The sequence below is a fragment of the Sceloporus occidentalis genome, unplaced genomic scaffold (assembly GCF_023333645.1).
Source record: "Sceloporus occidentalis isolate IW3139 unplaced genomic scaffold, rSceOcc1.0.p SCAF_205, whole genome shotgun sequence".
Classification (NCBI taxonomy): domain Eukaryota; kingdom Metazoa; phylum Chordata; class Lepidosauria; order Squamata; family Phrynosomatidae; genus Sceloporus; species Sceloporus occidentalis.
This window is the reverse complement of record NW_028317185.1, coordinates 1401484-1425261: the sequence shown is the minus strand read 5'-3', so window position 1 is coordinate 1425261 and position 23778 is coordinate 1401484. Positions and strand designations below refer to the sequence as shown.

At 43.9% G+C, this 23778-nt stretch overlaps 2 protein-coding genes across 2 annotated transcripts; one reads left to right on the top strand and one right to left on the bottom strand.

Moving 5' to 3' along the window:
* Positions 1–4570: 4570 nt before the first annotated feature.
* On the bottom strand, positions 4571–7277 carry LOC149277964 (peroxiredoxin-2-like). Its single transcript, XM_089502540.1, has 5 exons — positions 7175–7277; positions 6259–6412; positions 5331–5453; positions 4976–5106; positions 4571–4656 (listed from the first exon to the last, which is right to left on the bottom strand). Exons 1-5 carry the CDS (start codon positions 7275–7277, stop codon positions 4571–4573), a joined length of 597 nt encoding a protein of 198 aa, XP_089358666.1.
* Positions 7278–11720: 4443 nt separating this feature from the next.
* LOC149277963 (ribonuclease H2 subunit A-like) lies at positions 11721–18910 on the top strand. Its single transcript, XM_089502583.1, has 8 exons — positions 11721–11847; positions 12971–13042; positions 13361–13487; positions 14263–14350; positions 14436–14573; positions 15022–15109; positions 17647–17770; positions 18757–18910. The coding sequence occupies exons 1-8, from the start codon at positions 11721–11723 to the stop codon at positions 18908–18910; spliced, it is 918 nt and encodes a 305-aa protein (XP_089358709.1).
* The last annotated feature ends 4868 nt before the right edge of the window (positions 18911–23778 follow it).

Sequence of the window (23778 nt, the reverse complement as noted above, 5' to 3'; positions counted from 1 at the left end):
TGAATAAAGCCCATTGTGTTGACTAAGCTGCCTCTGTAGCACACTTTGGAGGTTCGGGAGAATTTTTCCGGCTCGAAGGGACAGTCCAGCCATCACATGCACTTTACTGCCTTTATATTTTCATGATGTCTTTCTTGCAAATACATGGGGGGGGTTGGGTTGGTGCAGACCCCCCCCCCATATACATTTGCCCCTCCCCCCCAGCTATATGCCATGAAGGAGATATGTCTGTCCAAACACATCTCCCAGCTCGCCAAATGCCCCACTGGGGGTCTAAGAAGCCCCCCATTGATCATTAATTTAAACGGCAGAATTTTGCTGCCACTGATTGGCTGCGTTACTAAAACCACACAACCTTCTTGTAGGTCCTTCCGTCTGCTTTTACCGTTGAGGGGGCTCCCCGTGGGGTCCCTTTAAGACTATAACGCTACACGAGATGAATGACATGGGACGGAGAGTTGAAATCAACCCACGTCTGCCTCGCCTTGTTATGAGGATACAAAGTATTCACGTAATTACGCAAACGCAATGTTCCATGGAAAATGCCCCGGGACGTCTCGAGGCGGCCCTCGGGGGGGTGCAGAGAGGGCAGATTGTGGGAAGAAGAGATTCTTAACTACAACTTTAGACCTTGAATTAAATATGAATAATAATAATAATAGCCGAAGAAGCCCAGCTGAAGGGTGAAACGCGTGGTATGGAGACGAGCAGAGCTGACTTGGAGAGACCTTTTTTAATTATTCTTTTTTTTAATTGTTTTTTTTTATTAGAATGCGAATTTTGCAGTCCTAATGTAAGAAAGATATTTTCCTATATTTTAAAATAAATGTATTTGTTATTTATTAACCCTTCTCTGCCTCCACTGAATTCACATCCATCTTGAGGAATTGGATCTGCTAAGAAGATCGCCCACCCTTAATTAGGAATTTTTACACTATATTTTATCTTGGTTTTTTTTTGTGTATACATACAGAGTTTATAATGTTTGGAATTTACAAATATTACTGGCACGGGTGTATTTATTTTCAGCCATCTTTACCCCTGAGCGTGGGATATGATGTCATATGTCAAGAGGAAGGCTATGTGGCAGAGGCGCTGCTTCCCCCTTGGACCTGCCAGCCTAGGCCAGAAAACGCCACCGATTTCTGCTACCCTTCCTCAGAATAAGTTCCCTGGGCTCCAATTTTACAATCTCAACCTTTATGTCAAGTTCTTTTCCATAAAGGAACACATTTTCTTCTAATCAGCAGGCAATGGCTCTACACTGATCAAAGGGGTCCATTCACTCCCACTCGCTATTATTCATTAAGAACAGGCCAACACTCACCAGCAAGGGCGGCTGAGCTGGCCCTGCATAATGGATAATTCAATGTGTAAGGAGACTGAAGAAATCTCGCTGAAACTCAATCCTCCCTTTGCATTTAATAAACCCAAATGTGTGAGATTTAGCCCAGGTTGACCTCATGATATGGATTATTAGCATTCCAAGTAGTTTTGAGTGTTTGGAAGAGTAAAACGGATGTAGTCGAGGCTAACATATCATTTACCGACAACCCCAAGTGGAACTCAATGAGGTTCAGGTTTGGAAGCCGCGTATCCCAACTCCTATTACTCTGTAACGCTTCTTTGTGAAACCGCAGGCACCGCCTGAACCCACCTCTTTGAATTACATGGCACCTTAGCTTATCCAAGAAGCGCGGCCCTGCGTCACGAAGATGGAATATCTCCACCACGCCATTAGCAGTTGGACTGGGATGAGTGAAGCACACAGCAAGCTTCACCGACCCTTGAGTATAGAAAAAAGAAAAAATAAATTCACTTAAGTATTCATAACTTATAATGTAATCCCCATCAGGACATCCTACAGCTTGCTTTGGTGCCGATTGAGTACACTGTAGCTTATTATCTTATAGGAATTACATTCTTGTACTAATAGAACGCAAGCTCTGCAGGACAGAATTCCCGACTCAGTTTTACCTCTTCATAGTTTATCAGGTGAAGGAAAGTTTTAATGTCGGAGTGACCTCTGCTGGTTACAAGAAGTATTACATGCATGCCAATTTCTGGCTACTGAAGGGCCCACTGCTACACAGCACTAATTGTCTGGAACTGTACTGAGGACATTATCCTCCATCCAGTCTATAACATGGTACCCAGAAATGTATAGAAACCAGAGAAAGGCGCAGTCACCACGTAGCAAGATACGGTATATCAGTATAAAAAGGGAGTCTCCCAACAGCACCAAGGAGTGTGAGTACAGGTGATCAGAGTTAAAGTTCCATTGTTACCAACAGCCTAGAGTAGGGCAGAATCATCTTTGGTGGCAGTGATGTGAACTCCAAACATACTGTTAACACATTATACATCTGGGTCAACAATAGTGCTTAGCCAGGGAACATGCCTACTACCCCAAAAAACTAAACACCCACAAAACCCTATCATTGAACGGATTGTGTGCAACCGCCTCATTAACTTCCTCTCCTCTAATTCCCTCCTTGACCCTCTACAGTCTGGTTTCAAACCCCTTCACTCTACTGAAACAGCTCTAACAAAAGTCTCCAATGACTTGCTCTCTGCCAAAGCAAAAGGTCACTACTCTATTCTAATTCTACTGGATCTCTCTGCTGCTTTCGATACTGTTGATCACCACCTTCTTCTACACTCACTTGCTTCTATAGGCATTCGAGATACAGCTCTCTCCTGGATCTCCTCATATCTGTCTAACCGTTCCTTCTCTGTCAACTTCTCAGGCAACACATCTTCGCCCCTTCCACTTTCGGTTGGTGTCCCCCAAGGTTCAGTCCTTGGCCCTCTGCTGTTCTCTCTTTATACTTCCTCTCTTGGCAAACTAATCAACTCATTTGGCCTCCAGTATCACCTATATGCAGATGATACCCAAATCTACCTGTCTTCTCCTGATATCTCTCCATCTCTCCTGTCCCGTATTACCAATTGCTTGTCTGTTATTTCTTCATGGATGTCACAACACTACCTGAAACTTAATCTTTCTAAAACTGAACTCATCTTCCCTCCCTCCATCTCCACTCCACTACCTGAATTCTCTATCACCATTAACACGACTATCTCTCCTACTAAACAGGCCCGATGCCTTGGGGTCATCCTTGACTCAAACCTCTCCTTCATCCCTCACATTCAGTCCCTCGCCAGATCCTGCCGCTTGCACCTAAAAAACATCTCTCGTATCCGCCCATTCCTCACCCAAGAATCCACAAAAACCCTGGTTCATTCATTTATCATTTCCCGTCTTGACTACTGCAACACTCTTCCGGTTGGCGCTCCACTCTCTCCTCTACAGTCTATCCTAAATGCCGCTGCTAGGCTCCTCTTCCGCTTCCCCCCTCTGTGAAACCCTCCACTGGCTCCCAATTACCTTTAGAATTAAATTTAAGATCCTGGTACTGACATATAAGGCCCTCCATAATACTGCCCCCCTCCATAATACTGCTCCTCCGTACATTTCTGACCTCATTAGCAAATACTCTCCTACTCGATCCCTACGTTCCTCCCATGGGCTAAGGCTCTCCTCCTCACTCATCACCTCTTCCTTTTCCCATCTACAAGATTTCACTCGAGCTGCCCCCATATCTCTGGAATCTACTCCCAAGGAACCTTCAGCATTCTCCCTCCCTCCCAACTTTCAAGAAACATCTAAAAACCCACTTCTTCAGAGAAGCCGCACCATCTTAACTGCTGGAACTTCCTTGTCATCGATACAACCACCACACTACCTCTCACCCGTCACTGATACCCCCCCACACCACCTCTCTCTATGCCTTATGTTTGTCACCCCATTTCCCTCTAGATTGTAAGCAGGGCTCTCTCCACCAAATGTATCGGTTTGTCTTAGTCTGTCAGTTCTCGTCTTGTCATATCCCTTGAATTTATGTATTGTATTAAGCGCTGCGTAAACTGTTGGCGCTATATAAATAAAGGATAATAATAATTTAGAATAAGGTAGATTCACCATACAAGATATTTTTGAAGGTTGCTGCAGATGGTGTGAGGTGGCCCTGTATAATAAAAAGTGGGAAAGAAGCCTTGAAAGTCATCACTAATTTAAGTTATACATTTTACAGGGCTGTCATCCCGTTTTCCCAGCAGAAGCGGATTGGAATTAGGCTTTCATAAAGAGTAGTTGGGCGAGTTAAAAATTGGACACATGCAAACTTACTGGGAAATAGAGTATTCGGTAACCTGGATGGCGGGAGATTTTAATACTGTATTTAGAGACTCTCCTGGAAGAGCTGAGCCGACCCTGTATAATGGAAATTTAGACACTCAACTCCTGCAAACACCTAGATTAATAACCAGCATGAGTTGTACCAAATCCAGTTCTGGAGCCAAGGTTGACACTTTGCAGAATTACTTTTGAGGCCACGGTCCTTCAGATTTAAGACAAAACAGCCATTTAAGGGTTATCACTTTTATTCAAGATGTTGGCACCGTTTGATGGCAGGTTGGGAGTGTCAGCATGGAAGGTAATATAACTCAGTTGTTCACATTTGAAGGGTTCCTCTTCACGTCTCACATGCACTCAGATACTCGCCGGTCAGTGCTCCTTCAAGAAATACTCTTTGCTGTCCTTCACGTTGGGTTTAATGGTGCTGCTACCTGGTTTCCATCCTGCCGGGCACACTGAGAAGAGACGGGACAAGAGTCATCCACCGTTCTAACACCGGTTGTTCTACGTTCTGACGTTACCAGCAGATACCCCCCACTGCTTGAGAGCAGCTCCATGAGGCGAGAGGACAGGGCAAAAGACCAACTTATGGTCCACCTAAAAACATTTTACTCTCGGGGGTATTTTTGGCATACAGGCAGATCACGTGAAATGCTGCTTTGGCATTGTAGCTTCGACTGTTTCTTAAAGTAAATCAGCAGGGGGCCCACTAAGCAATGCTGTAACAGCCTGTGCGACATCAGAGGCTGCCTCCAGAACAAAGTTCTGCCTTACCTTCTCCATGCGTGTCCGTGAACTGGAAGGCCTGCACCAGACGAAGGGTCTCCTCTACAGAGCGGCCCACGGGGAGGTCATTTATCGTAATCTGACGAAGGATACCCTTGTTGTCGATGATAAAGAGGCCCCTGGGAAGAGAAGCGTTATTAGATCTCCGTGAACAGAGTGAATGTGCAGAGCCGAGGAGGGAACACGATGTCCCAGACAAATCTTGTCTATTTAAACCGCCACTGAACACAAGGTATTGGGAAACTGAGGGTTCAGGGTAGACAATACCAAAATAGGGGCCATCACATCCAAAGGCCAACACACAAAGCCATGGCAAAGACACGGCATAAGTAACTTTACACACCTAAACGAAACACCGTCCTCCTCCTTCAGGACCCCATAGTCCCTGGAAATCGAATGCTTCAGGTCAGACAGCAGAGGGATATTCATGGGTCCCAAACCGCCCTGCTTGCGGGCAACATTTGTCCTGAAACAAGAAGCGGGTTAATGTGAAACAACCTCTTTATGAAACGGACGCTCCGGAACACAGAACTTTAATACGCAGACGAGACTAACAGAACGTGACAGCAGATAAGTTTCAGCCCTCGACTTGTTTGACTATTTCTTCCAGATCCCCCTCTCTGCCGGCTTCTAGTGTCAGGACTGCCGATCTAATCACCAGCTGCATGGCGCACGACAGCATTATTGCATTTAAAATCCCATGAAACGATGGACGTTTATACAGTTATTTCCAAGACAGCTGCGGCCGGGAGATAAGCCGGGGGTTTCACGCAGCGACATTGTCTCCGCTGGGTGCGGACCGTCACTTGGTACACGGCTGATAAGAATGGATGCAGCGGGGAGATTAGGCGCTCCACACCCCGATGGATTTTGCCGCGTTAGTCTGAACGTTTCTTTATTACTTTACGAAGTCAGCTCTGCAAAGGAACCGCGTTTGTCTATAACCATGTTTAAAATACAACCTTACGGGCGCCAAGCCCCAGAGCCACACCACAATACTCAAGCCATCATATGCACTTTGGACCCACAACACATTGTCTGTCGCCCCCCCCCCCCACAACCACCATTGATTTCTATGATTGTACTTTGCTGCCAAAGCCAGTGAATCCTACAATGGACGGGGTGGTGTGCTCTGGAGCTGAACCATTTAATTGAAAGGGGTCAGCTGAAGAATACACACAAAAAATTATTTTATTCAGGGCAACACAGGGCACTTGAGCATCCCTTTAAATATCAGAGGACACAGACAGCCCTGGAACGGAGGGTCTCACCATGCCAGGTGCGAGAAGTGAGAGTCCACCGAGGCACCGACGACCTCACAGTTTATCTTGCGGAAATCTTCAACATGATCGCTGAATGCCGTGATCTCGGTGGGGCAGACGAAGGTGAAGTCCAGGGGATAGAAGAACAAAACTACATACTTGCCTGAAACAGAAAAAAGCCATAATACATTGGATTTACCTTTATACCCCAAAAACCACGGCTGTAGCCTAAAGGGCCGTTAACCAACGGATTTCTGCGTTAAAATCATTTATTAATAACCTCTGCCAATTGTTACGCATTCACTCTGTTGAGCCCGGCATAACGGGTGGAAATACCAACATTACGTGATGAGATTTGGCTTGCAAACCGTAACCAACTCCTTGTAATATGTTGATGTATAAATAAATACTGAAAAGTTTATGTCTAAGGTTATAGCCTACAGAGCGGGGTGGTAAGAACAGGTGTTAACCTGTCACATTCTGTTACAGAACCCGGCACATGTATGATGTCACATTATAGCGAGCGGTATCTGGATACACGTGGTAGATTCCGGAACAGCCAGCGTCTCTCCAGATCCATTTAACTACAAAACGAAGCTTTTAGCGCCTTATTACATCAGAGATCCAACCGGGCATTTGTGTAAATATCTAAAATCCAACGAGTCGCCATGGGTCGAGGACCAGACGTTACTGCCACGGGAGATAGAAGGCTGCCCAAACTTACAGAAGAGACGCAGTCGCACGTTACTAACCCACTAACTTTATACAGCAGCGCAGAATGCTGGCGCTGTATAAAGGCTAATAAAATTCCTTTGTTTTGTGAGCAGCATTCACAGAACAATTCCCCAAAACTTTCACTATATCCCTCCTATACACACAGGGGAACACAAAAAAACTCTGAACGAGAGAAAGCACACAGTCTCACCGCGGTAATCAGATAGCTTGACCTCCTTAAATTCCCCGTTCACAACAGCGGTAGCCTGGAAATCAGGGGCCGGTTTCCCAATCTGAGCTTTTCCTGATGACATGATACCTGGTGGGGGGAGGAATTAAAAAAAAAAATAAAAAAAAAAAAAAGAATTATATATATTTTAAACACACACACACACATATACATATATATATAGATCAATGAAGAAAAGGAGCACTCGCAAGGTTTCACACTAGAGTACAAAAATGTTTATTAGCTTAGACCATATCAACGTTTCGGCCTCTAGCACAGAGCCTTCACCAGGACAGGTCCTGCAGGGGCCCCTATTTTCTCCATGGATGTCTATTTGTGGTCAAGGATCAGCTCCAGGGCAAGTAAGTTTATGGAGGAGAATATGCCTTCCATTCTTGGGACATATACTATATACACATAAAAGACATATAGCTATGTTTTAACTATATACATAAACTACTACATGATTAAACGCAAAGAGAAAACAAATACATATGTATGTATGTATGTATACATAATGCACCTTTGGCTCTATAAGCAGAGTTACAGCTACCTTAAAGTGCACCTCACAACAGACACAGGTCCATCATTAATTGCTTCCATTACCGCGCATACCGCACTCATGATAATGAACTTGACCCTTTCAGACCACCCATTACCTCTCAAGTTCCGCGTCTCCCCACGCACTGAATGAAGCGCCTTCTAGAAGACCCCCTATATAACCCTTGGATTGTACCATTCGCGCGCCTTCTGGAGGGAGGGATTTAAGCGGGTCCAGCCCTCTAATAGAGACGTTGTTACAGGCATCCATTCAGAAGGCATGCAACAGGAGTTATTAGTCATAAATCATGCACTATAGAAAGGGATGCACTTGAAAATGACATCTTCCCAACCCCTCTCTGTGAGGGTGAATGGGATAGTCCGCACCTGCACTCTTCTAGCATCGGTAACGTTCTAACTACTGGCTCTGAGCAGGACCATATAAAAAAACCACAACATTGGGTGTTTATTGGGTGGGCTTTACAATAGTTACAATTACATGACATAGTATATATTTATTTTTTTCGGGTTTTTATAGATTATTATTAGACATGTATTATAATTAGAGGGACGCCTAAGGAAGAAAAATTCCTTATATGATTTTTGTATTGCAATAATGTACAATATTGTTTTGTTTTTTTAGCCTAAGGTTTCAAACAGTGGGTTTTTTTGTATTTTAACAATAAAAACAGCTATGCAGTCAACGTTTTATGGATCCAAGTTCCATTTTAAATTGCTTATGTGGCAATGAAAAAATTGGCTAAAGGGTAAAATGCTTCCTTTTTTACTTTTTGTTGTATTTTATTTTGTATTTATTTTTTAAAATTACATTTATTTATTTTACTTGCAGTTACACACTTGGCCACTGGGGGTGTCTTAAATGCACTGAGCACTGTAGCTGGATTCTTTGTGGGCCTTTCCCGGATTTCATTTTGCTGAATAGGAGTTGGCCACTACTTGCCCCTTTGCCTTGCCCCAGGGTTAGAAGTCACTATCCCTCTTCTCTTTATCATGATTCATTTTTATTGCACACATGTTTATTTGGCTCTCCTGAATCTAAGACGAGGCCGAGGACTGATTAAGGTCTTAACATCAGGAACGACGGGTAGTCTAGATGGGCCCAATGGGTTTATCTGCTGCCATACTCTATGTTTGTATAGTTTAACTCATGTCCCTCATGTCAGCTGCTGCCGGGAGGCTGTTCCATGTATATACCACCTTCTCTGTAAAGTAAAACGTCCTTACATTACAGCCAATAAGAATCAATTGTATTCTGTATACCAATAGGTCGCAAAAGCCCCACCCCTTCCCTAACCACACCCTTTAAACCAAAATTGCCCCTCTTCGGCCATTTGTCACATTGGGAGGTATGATATTGGGAAGTTCCTACACACAGTAGCAAGACTTGATAAAAAGCACCAATCAAAATTCGGATCTAAGGCAAATCATGGCAGACAATGACAGCAAAGAACGGCATGCACTCTGTAAACCAACCAATGGGAAGCGACGTTCACTTAGTAACTGTAACATGATTAACATGATGGTGGGGCTGGTACTGTTTTGCGCGTTAGTCCCACTAAGCCTCTTGCGGTGGATGGATTTAGGCCCCGGTAACAATCTGCTGCTTGCAGGCGGCTACGAGACGCAGGGAATGGACCCGGAAACAGCAAAATACAAGAATGAACAGCTTAACCAGGGTTAGCCATTTTAACGGCGGTTCCTACATCCTGCTTTCTGATTGGTCGTTGGGGTAAACTAGCGTCTTTGGTAACCAGAGGCACATTTACTTTGAAAGCTGGTCTAGGACTGACCCGGGGCCCCGGATATGACATCATATCCTGTGTGCCGACTCGGGCCTCTCTTGGAACAGCCCCTCCGAGCGATGTGCCCCTGACCACAATGCATTCTCTGGATAGTTATTGGTTGATGTCAGTCACATGTCCTGTAACCCAGGGTAACGGATCACCACTGACATGTTGCTTACTTGCGATTAACAATCTTGCAATTACAAACCGTTACCTACTACGTAATGCTAATTAGCTTAATTAACTTACCTGCTAATTGATTACACTTCATTTATCATTAGAGGGGCCACACAATCCTTTACATCCACATACTTCCCAAGTGTCCCCCTTTGGGTTGCACAGTCCCTCTTTGAGGTGCTCCGTCCATCTTTCCTCCTCCGATGCCCCTTTTTCCCCAGAATGTTTTGAGTGAATCTCTGCCCTAAAAGTTCATAAATGGCAGAAAACTGGTTTGCAAACACATTTTCTAAATACAATACACTATTGTCCTAAATGTCCTAGTCAATTATACAAATTGATTTTGTACCCACTCAGCACACAGCCGCGGGTATCCTGCATACAGACAAACATATACGATTGTGGATTGTAAGCTTTTGAGTACAAGGCCCTCTATATCCTCTCTTTCTGTAGTTATCGTTATGCATGCCTCCCAACTATCCCGCTTTGCACAGGAGAGTCCCAATTTTGCCACTCTATCTTGCTGTCCCGGCGATCTCTACCTCCCTCCTGAATCCTGCGGTCTTGATTTCATTCTCTGGTGCCTGGGTCACCGGAGAATGCATACTGCTCATGCGCAGCGCTGATAGAAGTTGGGAGGTATGGTTAAGCATAACCCCTACTGCAAATGAAATACAATATGAAAGTAACATGTTGTTTATATGATATTTTTTTACTGTTCTTTTTGCAGAAATAGAGAAGATCAAGTTCTCTAAGTGGGGTCCTTGGCATTGCGACTGCCGGCGCAGCCTCCAAACACGCCGGCGGGAGGTCAAATCCCTAATGGGACTCGCTTTCATTAACAGCGAGAGCACCCAGGAGAAGAAGCCGTGCTATCGCAGAGATTGCCCTCAGTGCCCAAAGGCTGATTGCCTGTGAAGCCCATGTTACCGATGGGATTACGACCCTGGGAAGAAGATCCCTTCGTTACAAGATATATTGTCTATAAGAGGAGCGAGTACTACATTTCCTGTCACATTCCACCATTGGTGCTAAATGTCAATAAACTAGTAGAACGGAACCCATAACATTAACTTATTCACTATGTTTGTGTTATCTGAGCAGACGGGGGCACGCAGACCGAGACCGGTGCGTCAGAACTTTCCTATTGATCGGACCTTGAGACCCTTAATTGATCACTAAGCATTCACTGTAGTGACTAGCCAACGGGGGCAACCAAATGGTTTTGATAGTAGTCCCCATGAAGAGTGCGAATGATAGCTGCGTGATCCTCTTAGACTTTCATGGTCTTCCTTTTGCAATGGTGGTGGTGGGGGGGGTTGTGGAATCGCACTTCAACTGGAGAGCTTTGCTTCCACAGCCAATCAGTGGCAAGGAGGAGGGCAGCTACTGCAGCATGTATATTAAAATACTTAGACGGGATTGGGTTTACTCACAGAGTGCGTTATAATTAATTCTTCTTTAATAGGGTAGTCAGGGACATTAAACTGTCCCTTTAAGTCATCTGTATTCAAGCAGTAAATTCAGCTTTGTTATAGCTGCGAGAAAAGCACCAGCTTGGAAGTTCATATGTCATTAAAGTAGAATGTGACAGCATTCTCTTGGTTGGGACTGGCCTGATCTAAGCTAGGATAGTTGGCAACTATGCATGATTCCCAATTCTGATTTAAGCAATCCAGTAAGAGCAGTAAAGCAAAAGGCTGATTCCCACTAGTTGAAAGAATACATTACATACAATACGTAACAAAAATACAATTTTAATAAATTATTAATAAATAAAAATCGCGCTAATTCGTCGTATTTATTATTTAGACACATTATTAGGCGAGCCTTTCGCTGCAGAGACTGTATCCTACACAGGGATGCGCAGCCTAAAACATGTCCTGCTCCCAGAAGTCTAATAAAGTTTGTTGAATTAGGGACTAAGCCGATTGGTTGCTGGGTTAAGGAACGTCACCAGGGTTGCGCGGGAAGCCTATACTGTTGCCGGAAGTTCCGAAGTAAGCATGGATCTGGAGGATTTCGAACGGGATAATTCCCGCAACCAGCTTTTGGTCTCCTCCGTGCCCGATGTGTGCAGGACGGAGGACTGCTGCCTGGGGATAGATGAAGCTGGCCGGGGACCCGTGCTGGGTGAGCGCTTCCTGTGGTAGCTTCACTCCCGAAGTGGTTTGAGTCTATGGGGGCTTATCCTCTAAACGGAGCGTTGACAGGAACATTGTGTCTCGCCTCCTTGGCTTAATTATATATTAAAAAGGGTCACCTCTAATGAGCATCTGCAGAGGACAAAGCTTTACTGGCCCTGTATAATGTATAATGTATAATTAAAGCATGAAGATTTCATCACAGTCCCCCTACCAATTGAGTTATGCATTATACAGGGCCAGCACCGCCCCTCGTGCAAATGGAACCTACGAACATTATCCCTTCGTGACAAGTTGCTACAACCACAATTCACCCTCCATCTCTCCCTTTAGTGAATAAACCCTTAAGTTAGGAGTGGCGATCATACAACTCCCCCAGATGCATCAGTCAGGATGTCTCTGCTTGAAAACATCACCCGTCTGTCTACAAAATAGAAATCCGTGAGCTGCTGGAAGCCTCGGGTTGAGGGACAGGGTTGACACTGACCATTTTTCCCTGACTAATATGACTTCTATATGTAGGGAGGTGGTATGTAGGTCTGGGTGCTCCAAATAGAGAACCATTTAAATATTTACGGGCAGATCCCTGAATATTCGGTCCTGATCGGGACTTGGCAGTTATTACTCTACTATGGGTTGTCACAATGAGTCCTGATCAAATGTGGGTTTGCTCATTATTGCAAGAAAGAGAAAAAAAAATGATAGCCTGGGACTCTAGGCTCACCCAGAAAAGAGAAATACTTTTGTGTTTTATCCTCCTAAATACATTCTATTTATAAGAGAGCGGTAGGTAAATGAAACAACCTCCCAGCAAAAGTGATAGATGCTAATACAGTGAGAGAATCTCGCATATGGCTCCTGAGTCTTTGCAGATCAGACCCATTCTCTCCGCTGTAGTCATCTTCGTTTCTGTTATTTCCTTACTGCTGCTATGGCTGAGATTCAGCGGCGCCCTGGATTAGCATGGAAGTAAAACCTGATTTACAAATAAATGCAATTTTTGATCGTCGCATGAGGTTTATGTCTAATACGGCGATTTGTCAGGGATCCTGGCTTTAATATGTTGAATGTATAATCCTTTTGGTGACTTATGTATTTCTTTATTTCTTTAGGCCCCATGGTTTATGGGATCTGTTACTTTCCTGTGTCCCGTAAAAAGGATCTGGTGGACCTGAAAGTGGCAGGTGAGAAACCTGCAGACGATGCAGAGCGCAAATAATGCTAGTGTCATCCTTCCCTGGTAACCTAACTGCCTAAGGTTTACTAGCCTGTTTACACTGCTGTACCTTACATATGTCACATATACATACATACATACATACATACAATGTGTATTGTGTACAGTAAACTTGGCAGATTGACCAGAGGTGCTTTGAGTTTTAATCTTCCCACAACACATGCGCACACTCCTGCACCATGATACTTATGCAAATTAAGCATTATTCCAATATTTTTCTCATATCCCTTTTTGTCTTTTTCTTGCTTCTGTTTACCGGATGTAGATTCCAAGACGCTCAGCGAATCGGAAAGGGAGCAGCTCTTTGAAAAGTTGAACGCTGCTTCGGATTACATCGGCTGGGCTGTGCACATACTATCGCCTAATGTCATTTCTACCAGTATGCAGCAGAGGTAGTAATGCATGTTATGTTTGGGTTAACTACGTCTTAACTATCTTATTGTAACTCTTCATCTAAGTGACTTACTACCCCGGGCTGGGTTATTGTTAAAAGATGTTACAGGCGTAATAAGGCACTCAGAGGCCAGGTTGCTGTAATAAGATGTTACAGGGGTAATAAGGCACTCAGGGCCCGGGTTACTGTAATAAGGTGTTACAGGGGTAATAAGGCACTCAGGGGTCGGGTTACTGTAATAAGATGTTACAGGGGTAATAAGGCACTCAGGGGCCGGGTTACTGTAATAAGATGTTACAGGGGTAATAAGGCACTCAAGAGCCGGGTTCCTGTAATAAGATGTTACAGGGGTAATAAGGCACTCAAGAGCCGGGTTACGGTAATAAGATGTTACACGAGTAATAAGGCACTCAGGAGCCGGGTTACTGTAATAAGATGTTACAGGGGTAATAAGGCACTCTGTCCATCTTCAAACAAATCACGTTGTATCGCTATCTGTAGTCATCCAATATCTGACAAGATACAGACTTATATCTGTGAAAGAACTCGTATTCTGGGTGCGGTTTTGTAATTTGTGATGCTGTGGAATCTTTTTATTCTTCTCTCCTCAGGTTGTTCTGGAATGTGTCTAACGTATGTAGCATCTGGTCTGAATTTGGTTTACTGGGTTGCTTCTTGCTTGCTGTCATTTTAACCATTGTTTGTATTATTTCATTTGTTAGTAACGCTGCTTATTTAGTCACGTGTTTATTCTTTTTTTTTTTTCTTTTCAGGGCGAAATACAACCTCAATGCCTTATCCCACGACACCGCCATCGGCCTAATTCAGTATGCACTCGATGCTGGGGTGCAGCTAACAGAGGTGAGTGTGTTGGGGTTCTGTGGGGAGGGGTATTGGAGGACATGGGGTATTTCTTTATTAATCTTTGAGTATATTCCGCCATCAGGTGTTTGTGGATACAGTAGGTCCTGCAGAGAAGTACCAAGAGAAGCTGAAACAGAGATTCCCAGCCCTGGATGTGACCGTGAGACCAAAAGCTGATTCTTTGTTTCCTGTGGTCAGCGCAGCGAGTATCTGTGCCAAGGTGAGGTCTTACTCCGCGTCGTCTACTACCTTAACGGGTACTGGAATCTTTACTGTTGTTAATTTGCCAGGCAGAGGATGGAATGTAAAAAAAAAAAACTATACATTTGGTACTATCACGATTCATTTTGTACCAGGGATCCCTGCCCCTTTTATACGAAGCATCTTCCAAAAATACTCCGTTTGGAAATAGTAAAGCAAAGCGTCAATAATTTATTATGGAAACACGTCTGTGTAGACAAACCTAGAGTCACAGACGCCTTTGGAACCTAGAGGTCTGTTCATTAGATGGAATGTTTTTCCGCTCCTTCTGAAGGAGACACATCTGAGGTTCAGAAAGCGGATGTGACTTTACGTCTTTATCTACTTTGGTTCAGTTAAAGGTACGGACTATTATCGCTCTATTCATGCATGCGAGTCAGTGGTTCTTGTGCTGTTTTTTTTTGCAGGTGGCAAGAGACAGAGTAGTAAAGGGCTGGAAATTTGTTGAAGATTTAGGAGATGTTGACACGAATTATGGTTCTGGGTATCCAAACGGTTAGTGTCTTATAATTGCACACTCTTTAATAACACCAGTATGTTATGTCAATCTGTTTTTAGAGATTAAGTGCGTGTGTGTATATGTATGTATGTATGTATGTGTATATATATATACATATACATATATATATATATAGCAAATGTTCACGCTGCCTTTCAAACGTTTGAAATGTCCTTGTTTGAAAGAAAAGCAAATTTAATCCGTTAAAATAACATGAAATGGATCAGAAATCCAGCGCAGACGGGATTAATGTTGTAAATGACTATTGTAGCTGGGAACTACTGATTTTTTTTTCTGCAATTATGTTACAGCTAGAAATTTCCTTGTTAAACAGCTAAGTGACCCTAAACTTTTGAACAGTAGCGTATATGATTTTTTAATGTTTTTGTATTTTTACTCTTGACGTTTCTCAGCCAAACTGGCCGTAGGACGTCGTGGGCAGTAACAGTTTCCTGATCTAAAGCCTGATATCAATAGTGACCATGATTTGGTATTTTAGCACGTTTACCTTCTGACCCTGCAGTACCCGACACCGCCACACGGGGCGCACGAGCTCGGCTGCAGTGTGACGTTACAGGCATACATCATGGAAAATGTTTGTGGTGTGTACCAATTTACTTTAAGGCAAAAACGGTAATACATTTAATAATCACCAGATAGGAATTATATATAATGTATATGTGTGTGTTCATTAGAAGCACACATAATGCGGCTGTAATGAGCACCGGACAGGCTTTATCTTCCTAGTAACATGGCATGTGACTGCATATCAGAGCCATTCGGGCCGTCTAGTCTGCCATATGCCTATCCCATGCATGTTTAAATCTTTTCTATTATTAGTTATAGTAATAGTGGTATATTTAATGGTGAGATTTTTTTTTACTTTTCAGTGAAAAATGTTCTTTTTCTTGTAACCCGATAAAACACATATAATTGAGACAAATATGCATTGGATAGAAAAGTATCTTTTTTTGACACAAGCCATAGATGTAAGTAACTCCAGGAACTCAGTGTGTTCATAACAGAGATCTTGTTTGTTCTAATAATCGGTATTATCAGCAGAACTGTGTTATGATGTCCTTCTCTCCCATGAGTACCGCCAAGTGACAGTGATATGTCTAACATAAGCAGATAAGAGCCGTCTTTCCCACACGTTCATCACAAGCCTTTTGATAAAGTGCATGACTTCAGAACTTTGAGGAGCCGTATTCTGCCGAAACATGGTGTTCCAATTGGGGTGACCACAACGGCCAAGTAGGAAGCACATTTCACGCGTTGGTGATCAGTGCTGCCCCCTGCGGTGTGTGGGGCGTATAACCTCACAGAAGGGTTATCGCTTGCCCGATCACGTACATCACACATAACGTAGAGAGGCTTCGCTATATATGCTCCAGTCAGAAACACGGGAAATGTATGTGTGGTTCCTGGGAGAAAAAAAAAAGCCGTGGTCTTAAAATGAAAGCTCGTCTGAAAATAACATGTTATTCGTAGCCCATTAATAAACGCAGTTGACGTTTCAAATAAAAGTATGTATTTTTGGATCTTAGGTTTGCACAATGTTTGGTCAGAACCTTATCCAAATCAAATGTGTGTCCTATTATGAAAGACCGCTCCGCTTTAGGAGGGGCAACACACGTCGATTGGATCGTATTCTAAGCATTGGCAAAGATTCCATGGTGCATTGAGGGCTTCTGTGTGGGTAAGCTAAACAATAGATTGTCAGGGTGCCTGGAAGGTCCAAATTTCTTTCCTGTGTCATCCTCATGGCGGTAAGCGAAATGTTACAGTTAAAAGATCAGCCTGCCTCAATTATCTGGAACCCTGGCAACCCGAAGCATGAGTGTCGGCGAGATGACGGATAAGCCCACTATATCCTAGCAGCAAGTTGGATACTTGACTGTTCCTTTAACCGATAACTATTTAAACGGCCTCGATTCTACTGGAAGAACCGCATCGCTTTCCCATCCCCCACGCAATCTGCTTGCAACAGAGGAACCTCAAGCCCAGACAAGCCATTATAGTCCCATTCCCCCCATCTACTGCCAGTATGTAAAAAAAAAAAAAACACCAAAAAAAAAAAAGTGTGATCGTAGATCTCCTGTAAGGATTCCCCCCCCCCGAGCTTCAGTTGAAATTGGAATTTTTATATATATATATATATATATATATAATATCCTTTTTTCTGCGTATTCGCTATTTTTCCCATGTTTGTGCTGATGGTAACAAAATCTATTATTTCTCAAAAAAAAAAAAAAACAAAGAACTGGGGGGGACTCCTCTTCTGGGTGCTACAAATACCCCGGCGGGAGATAAGTAGGTACCCCACACTCAATGCGTGAGGAACAATTGTGGGTCTGGTGTTATGTGTTATTGTGAATATACTGTTGATGTTGTAGTGTGTAGTGCTGGTTTATTTGCAAAGAAGCTATTGCATTGACACCAGGCATCCTCTGCCATGCGCTTACCTCTCTGATCCGTGTCTACGTCTCATGGCCGCGTGTGTTCGTTATTCATGGTGTCTGTGCCCCTGCAGATCCCAAGACAAAAGAATGGCTGGCCAGGTATTTGGATCCTGTCTTTGGATACCCTCAGTTTGTCCGGTTCAGCTGGAGTACAGCCCAAACCATTCTGCAGAGCAGAGCTGCCCCAGTCGTCTGGTGAGTGGACGGGGTGCCTTTCGGGAGTGATGGTGTAAGTGTGTGTTGATAGATGGAGTTGCATTAGTTGTGTTATGACAGCAAGTGAGACGTCGGGTTGGCGTGGGGAAGCGGTCTCAGACCTGGGTGAAATGGGAGCTTTACTGATGGCGTCATGTTAGCATGAGATTTTGAGAATACCAGATAGAAACATAGACTTTGACAGCAGATCAGACCCATTCGGCCCCCGTCTAATTGCCCATTTCTCCAGTTGTAAAGACTCAGACCTTAATCAGTGGTTGGTCTCGTCTTAGATTCAGGAGTCGTATGCCTGTCCCCTGCATGTCAACATACCTTCACTCTATTAGCCTGTACCACTTCTGTGAAGCTGTTCCCCATACCTACTACCCTCTCAGTAAGGTGTATAATGGACAGTTACATTTGTGAATTCAAGAAATCCCCTCTTGCTAACTAAACGGTATACAGATCCAGCTCACACCTTGCAGGACAATCTCCCCACGGGTTAGTATAATGTAGTTGGAGAGGGAACGTCTGTAGACTCCTGATTTAGTTAATAGGCCCCAATGCTGGGTATCTGAGGCCGCCGTTGGTGTTTCTGTTTGCAGGAATGACAGTAGGAGCCGTAAATACGGGTTTTGTTTCTTCTCTGCACCCTGGCCTTGGCTGTTGGTAACATTGACAGAGCTGCCGGAGATTAGCCGTATCGGATTATCTTGGGTGATGGAGGTCAGACAGACCTTCTGTTGTATTAGGAAGGATTTCCACCCACGTCTTGCTCCTCCACCCCCACCTTGGAAATCTTCAACCCCCCCCCCCACATCCTACATATGAGATAACCGAGAATCCCTGGAATCCTAACTTTTTGAGTAATGCTAATAACTTCAGTTTACGTGCCCTCCGCACAGGCTTGTCTGATTATTTCATGAGCAAAACAGCATAATATATATATATAATTATACGAGATAACGCTGTTCTGTGTTGCGCAGGGCGGACGATGAGGACGCAGCTGCCGGCTCGACGGGTAAATCTTCCTCCCAGCCTGTCCTCTCCTTGTACTTTTCATCCCAGAAGGAAGACTGTCAGCCCAAGAGACACCGGTTCTTCCAGGAAAGACTTTTGGAACCCCTGTCGGATCTGTAGGACTCTCTCGTATCAGGGAGTTCTAACCCGGATATCATCAAGCGGGAGAGTTGGTTGATAACTGGCCGTCCTGTGTGTCCCGGGTATAAGAAGATGTCCTCGCATCCTCCGTGGTGAGATGTTCTTCAACGGCCTTCCTTGTGTCACAGCGTTGAATAGTGGTCTCTCTGACGTAACTCTGCTCTCCTTGTCTTCTCCATCAGTGGAGTGAGAGCGTCCTGTCAAGGAAATATCTGAAGGGATATCCTTGGCATGGGTTAGTTTGCAGTTTATTATCTTCGTGATTACACGTTTAATAAATATATTTAAGTATATTGTGTCTATTGTTTTGTATCAATAACCTAAGGTTCTTTAGCATAAAAAAATGCCACTCCTATCTGTCTTCTACTAAGACTCATCGTTCTGAAGATCTCCCGGTTGGTTAAAGAATTTTGGAGACCGAAGCGTTTAAATCATTTATTTTTGGATATTTTGGTTTCTGTCGCGTCGCGGTACACAGAAATATAGAATGGATAACAGAATCACATTGTCTCCCTTGGCCTCCTACGATTGGCTGCTGATCAGAATCTGCATAGAAACAGGAAGAGCGGGAAATAAAAGCAAAAGCTGTAGGGGTATTTAATCATTTAAAAAGCCCTCTAAGGAAAGCTCTTGAATATGGCCTTTGTTATTGAATCATACCTGGATGGGAATGGGTTTTTGCCATGAATTGATTGTAAGCTCTTTGGCTCAGCTTGTGCTTGCAGAGACATAGCCCAATTGTGTTCTAATTAGGAGTCTCGGAGCAATGGTAAAGCGGCGTTTAATTAAAGAGGGGGAGCCGCATGATTAAAGAGATGGTTGCTCAAGATGTCAGAAAAAGGAAAAATGTCCTCCCTCAAAACCCGCTTCCGCTTCCCTCCACGTCTTCGACAAAAACACTCCTCTTGCGCAAAGCCTTCCTGACCCTCTTTTTGGATGGGACTTTTTGAAGCTCCTGGGAGCATATCTCCGATGCTCCGGATGGTCCCTCCTGGGTGGAGTCCAGATCTGCAGGGGTGGGATTCTCGGAAGAAATGCCCGCCCCCTGCTGTGTGGGGGTGATGCAAAAGCATGGCTCTGTCACAGCTATAAAAGAGTGGTCGAAGATGTTATCGCACATCTGTCTGCCTGATCCAAATGCCTGTATCGGAAAAAGAGAGAGAGAACTTAGTTTTATTTACAGGAACAAGAAATACAGAATTGGTTAAAAGAAGTAATACAAATAAAAAAAATAATTAATATTTCTATGCAAGTTATTGAATATGGCATTTTTGGAGAGGGGTTCAATAATTAACATTAATTCACTTCCCTTTCCTTAAAGCTGCTGTCGGCTTCCACCAAAGGGTGGAAGGATGATCTGTTGAGGAGGAATAATTTTGCAGATCTTGAGCGCAGGAGTCCAAGACGGTGAGTTATTGATGCATATATAGTGCAGCAAACACCATGACGTAGGTTTACGCAACGAAGGCGACAGGTCTGCTTTTAGAGCAGGACCCCTAATGTACGTTCCACGTGGATACACGGGCAGCCATTGTTGGTCATGTGACCGGTTAATGCTGATGAGCGGAGCATACTGTTCAGTGATTAATGTAATCGGACGATGAGCCTCTTTGGGGGGGGAAAAAGACTCCTAATCTCAAAGCAATTATCTCGGCTGCGTGCCTCGGGTTATCTGCTCGGATTTAGGTTTTGACAGCCATGGACGCTAACAGCTGTCTGCAGGGGGGGGGGCAGCTTCACGGATTATTATTGTTTTCTTAAAGCACGTAAACACCCCCCCCCAAAACAAACATATTTATATTCTATATTGGAGCGTAATCAGAACATGCTATTCCTAATGACCTTATATATAAATCTAATATATATATATAAAAATATAAATATAATATAAATATAATTAATATATATAAATATTATATAAATATATATATAAATATAATTAATATATATATAAATATAATTAATATATATAAATATAATATAAATATATATATATATAATATAAATATAATTAATATATATATAAATATAAATATAATTAATATATATATAAATATAAATATAATTAATATATATATAAACCGTGCACAATGTGCGTAATTCTCCGACTAGTATCCGAGAACATTTTAAAGGTGATGCTTCGTTACTGTTAACTGGCCATGTGAATTCTGCTACAGTCCGCTGCGTTTTTTAATTTGGGAAAGGCTTTTTGTTTTTGAATATTTTCATTTTATAGATATGTTTTTCCGTAGACGGCTGCTCTGATTGCAACAAGCTGTTATAGTCTCTGAGTACATCTGATGCGTCTGAGAATATAATGGTAGAGCGATTAGAGTGTTATTATTTGTGTCGGGGCCCCCAGGCACCGGCTTCTCTCTAATCTGTTTGGATGTGGTTAATATCCGCCGTCTTACTTCTTTCGCAGACCAAGTAACTCAAACATACGATGGTGGTTAACCACCACGCTAAGGATAACTTAAACATAGACGGTGAAGGCACAGTGGCGCATGTTCTTATTGTAATGTATAGAATTAGGTAACCTGGGTAAAATATGGCACAATCCATAAAGACACGCAAGGACTGAAAGACTCAAGGGGAGAGGGTACTTAAGCCCAGTCGCACTCCTTTCGTTTTGATGAGTGGGGCGAGGTTAACCCAATACAGCTATATTAAGCGCTGCGTAAATTGTTGGCGCTATATAAATAAAAGATAATAATAATAATGAGTGCAGTTCTTTTAATGTGAAACTAGCGTGTGCCCTGAGCAAACATCAGGGCTCCGCCGCTAACACCAACAATCCACCTCATTGACTGTTCTCTCCCGAAGTTACTTTATTGGTGCTCCGCCATCATCGTGGTCTGCTCTGGACCCTTATCGAGCCATTAGATGAAGCACCATAAGAGCCGGTCTCTACTAGTTGCCCAGATACATTTGTTTCAAATTAATCCGATAAACTTTCTTCATCAAGCAGCCATTGCGGGCCGTTAGAATGTTTGATTTACACTGCAAACTCGAGCACCGCACAGAGCGTGTTAGTTATGACAATGCTAATGAAGTCCTGCTTATGCTAATGAAGTCCTTTGCTCATAAACCTTAATTAGTCAAAGAGTCCCACCCCTCTCTCTCTCTCTGGAACCCTCTGTCAGGGGAGAGGACGGGGTTGCGCACTCACCTGTGTGTACGTGACACATTCCTGAGAGCAGTTGGTGCCGACGGCGTTGCCTGCTGTGCAAATTAAATCATCTTTGCAGGCGTCGAACCTGAACAAAGGAGCGGAGACGTTGGTTGCGGTTAAATATTAATACAGGCGCTTTCCAAAGAATAACCCAGCAGCATTTCATGAACTTATTTACATTCAATGTCTCCATTATACCGGCACACGTAGCAGATGTTGCCCCAGAAATCCATACGTGTCAATATTTACATGCTAATGGAAAGATACAGCACAGGTGAGAGCTCGTGTAACGTTTTTTTTCTGTTGGCCCAATACATTGTATCGACTTTAGGGTGACAAGACCTCCATTATAACCCTTAGTGTGCCTGTGGGTGGGCACAAAGAGGGCTCAAAGGGTTAAAGAAGGGCCCATGGAAAAATAACACACATTACAGGGATGAAAACTCACCATTGGTCGCAGAACTTGCCGCACAATGGCAGCTCCTTGATTCCAGTGGCAGATTCGGGGCTCCCCCATGCGGAAATGTGCGGGGAGCAGAGGTACATGCATCCAACATGGCGGACGTAGGAGTCACACCTGGGGAGAGGCATAGAGGTAAGTGGTCGCGTTCACGCGATCTGTATTGAGGAGGGGGAGAGAGGTTCTTACCTTGGGCTGAGACGGCCACACTGATCCCAAGGAAATGGGGGGCTGAGGGGGACGTGTGCGAGGTCAGAAGAACAGCAGGCGTCTGGAATTAAGAAGAAAGGGAAGATGACCTTAGGAGGAAGCGAGTGGAAGAATGGTGAACAGTGAGAATCACCAATAGTGAGACTCAACCACAAAAAGTGATTTTTCCTGCCAAATTCGGGACTGTTGGTAGGTATGCTAATATTTGTGTGGTATGTGGCTGCAAGAGATGGGGAATCTGGGGTTTTGGAAGGATGGCGGTCAGTGAGCGGATTGGATTAAGAAGCATTAAGGGTGGAAGTACATCAGATAGGAAGGCGCTGCCGGGTGAATACTAGGGATTGTCACGCATGTCAAATATGTCTAATGGGAGTGAATATGTATCCAAGTCCGATACACGGAGTTCCAAACGGAGTTACCGTGTTCTCTGTCACTCACTGTTTGAGTACTGCTGGCACCTGGTCAGTCCGGGCTCCGCAGACGGGGCCACTTTCTGCTGCTTCCTCTCCAATATGCAACTGCCTGGAGACGCCTCAGATATGGAGAACAAGAGGAAGGAGGAGAGGAGGGAGAGGAGGACGGCGGACATGCTGATCTGGGGATAGAGGAGAAAGAGTGTTGGTACATGTAACGGTACTTCTGGGGCTCGTGTTACCCTCCAACCCCTGTAAACTACTACAATACCCACCTCCAGAGAACATTATTACCCCTGTAACGTCTTATTACCCCAGTAACATCTTATTACAGTAACCCGGCCCCTGAGGGCCTTATTACCCCTGTAACATCTTATTACAGTAACCCGGCCCCTGAGTGCCTTATTACCCCCGTAACATCTTATTACAGTAACCCGGCCCCTGAGTGCCTTATTACCCCTGTAACATCTTATTACAGTAACCCGGCCACTGAGTACCTTATTACCCCTGTAACATCTTATTACAGTAACCTGGCCCCTGAGTGCCTTATTACCCCCGTAACATCTTATTACAGTAACCCGGCCCCTGA

Coding starts and splice junctions, on each gene's coding strand:
- LOC149277963 (XM_089502583.1), top strand. CDS start 11,721: ATGGATCTGGAGGATTTCGAACGGGATAATTCCCGCAACCAGCTTTTG. Junction 11,848..12,970: donor TGGCCGGGGACCCGTGCTGG/GTGAGCGCTTCC, acceptor TTATTTCTTTAG/GCCCCATGGTTTATGGGATC. Junction 17,771..18,756: donor AGAGCTGCCCCAGTCGTCTG/GTGAGTGGACGG, acceptor TGTGTTGCGCAG/GGCGGACGATGAGGACGCAG.
- LOC149277964 (XM_089502540.1), bottom strand. CDS start 7,277: ATGTCATCAGGAAAAGCTCAGATTGGGAAACCGGCCCCTGATTTCCAG. Junction 6,413..7,174: donor CAAGCTATCTGATTACCGCG/GTGAGACTGTGT, acceptor TTTCTGTTTCAG/GCAAGTATGTAGTTTTGTTC. Junction 5,454..6,258: donor CACTTCTCGCACCTGGCATG/GTGAGACCCTCC, acceptor TTCTTGTTTCAG/GACAAATGTTGCCCGCAAGC.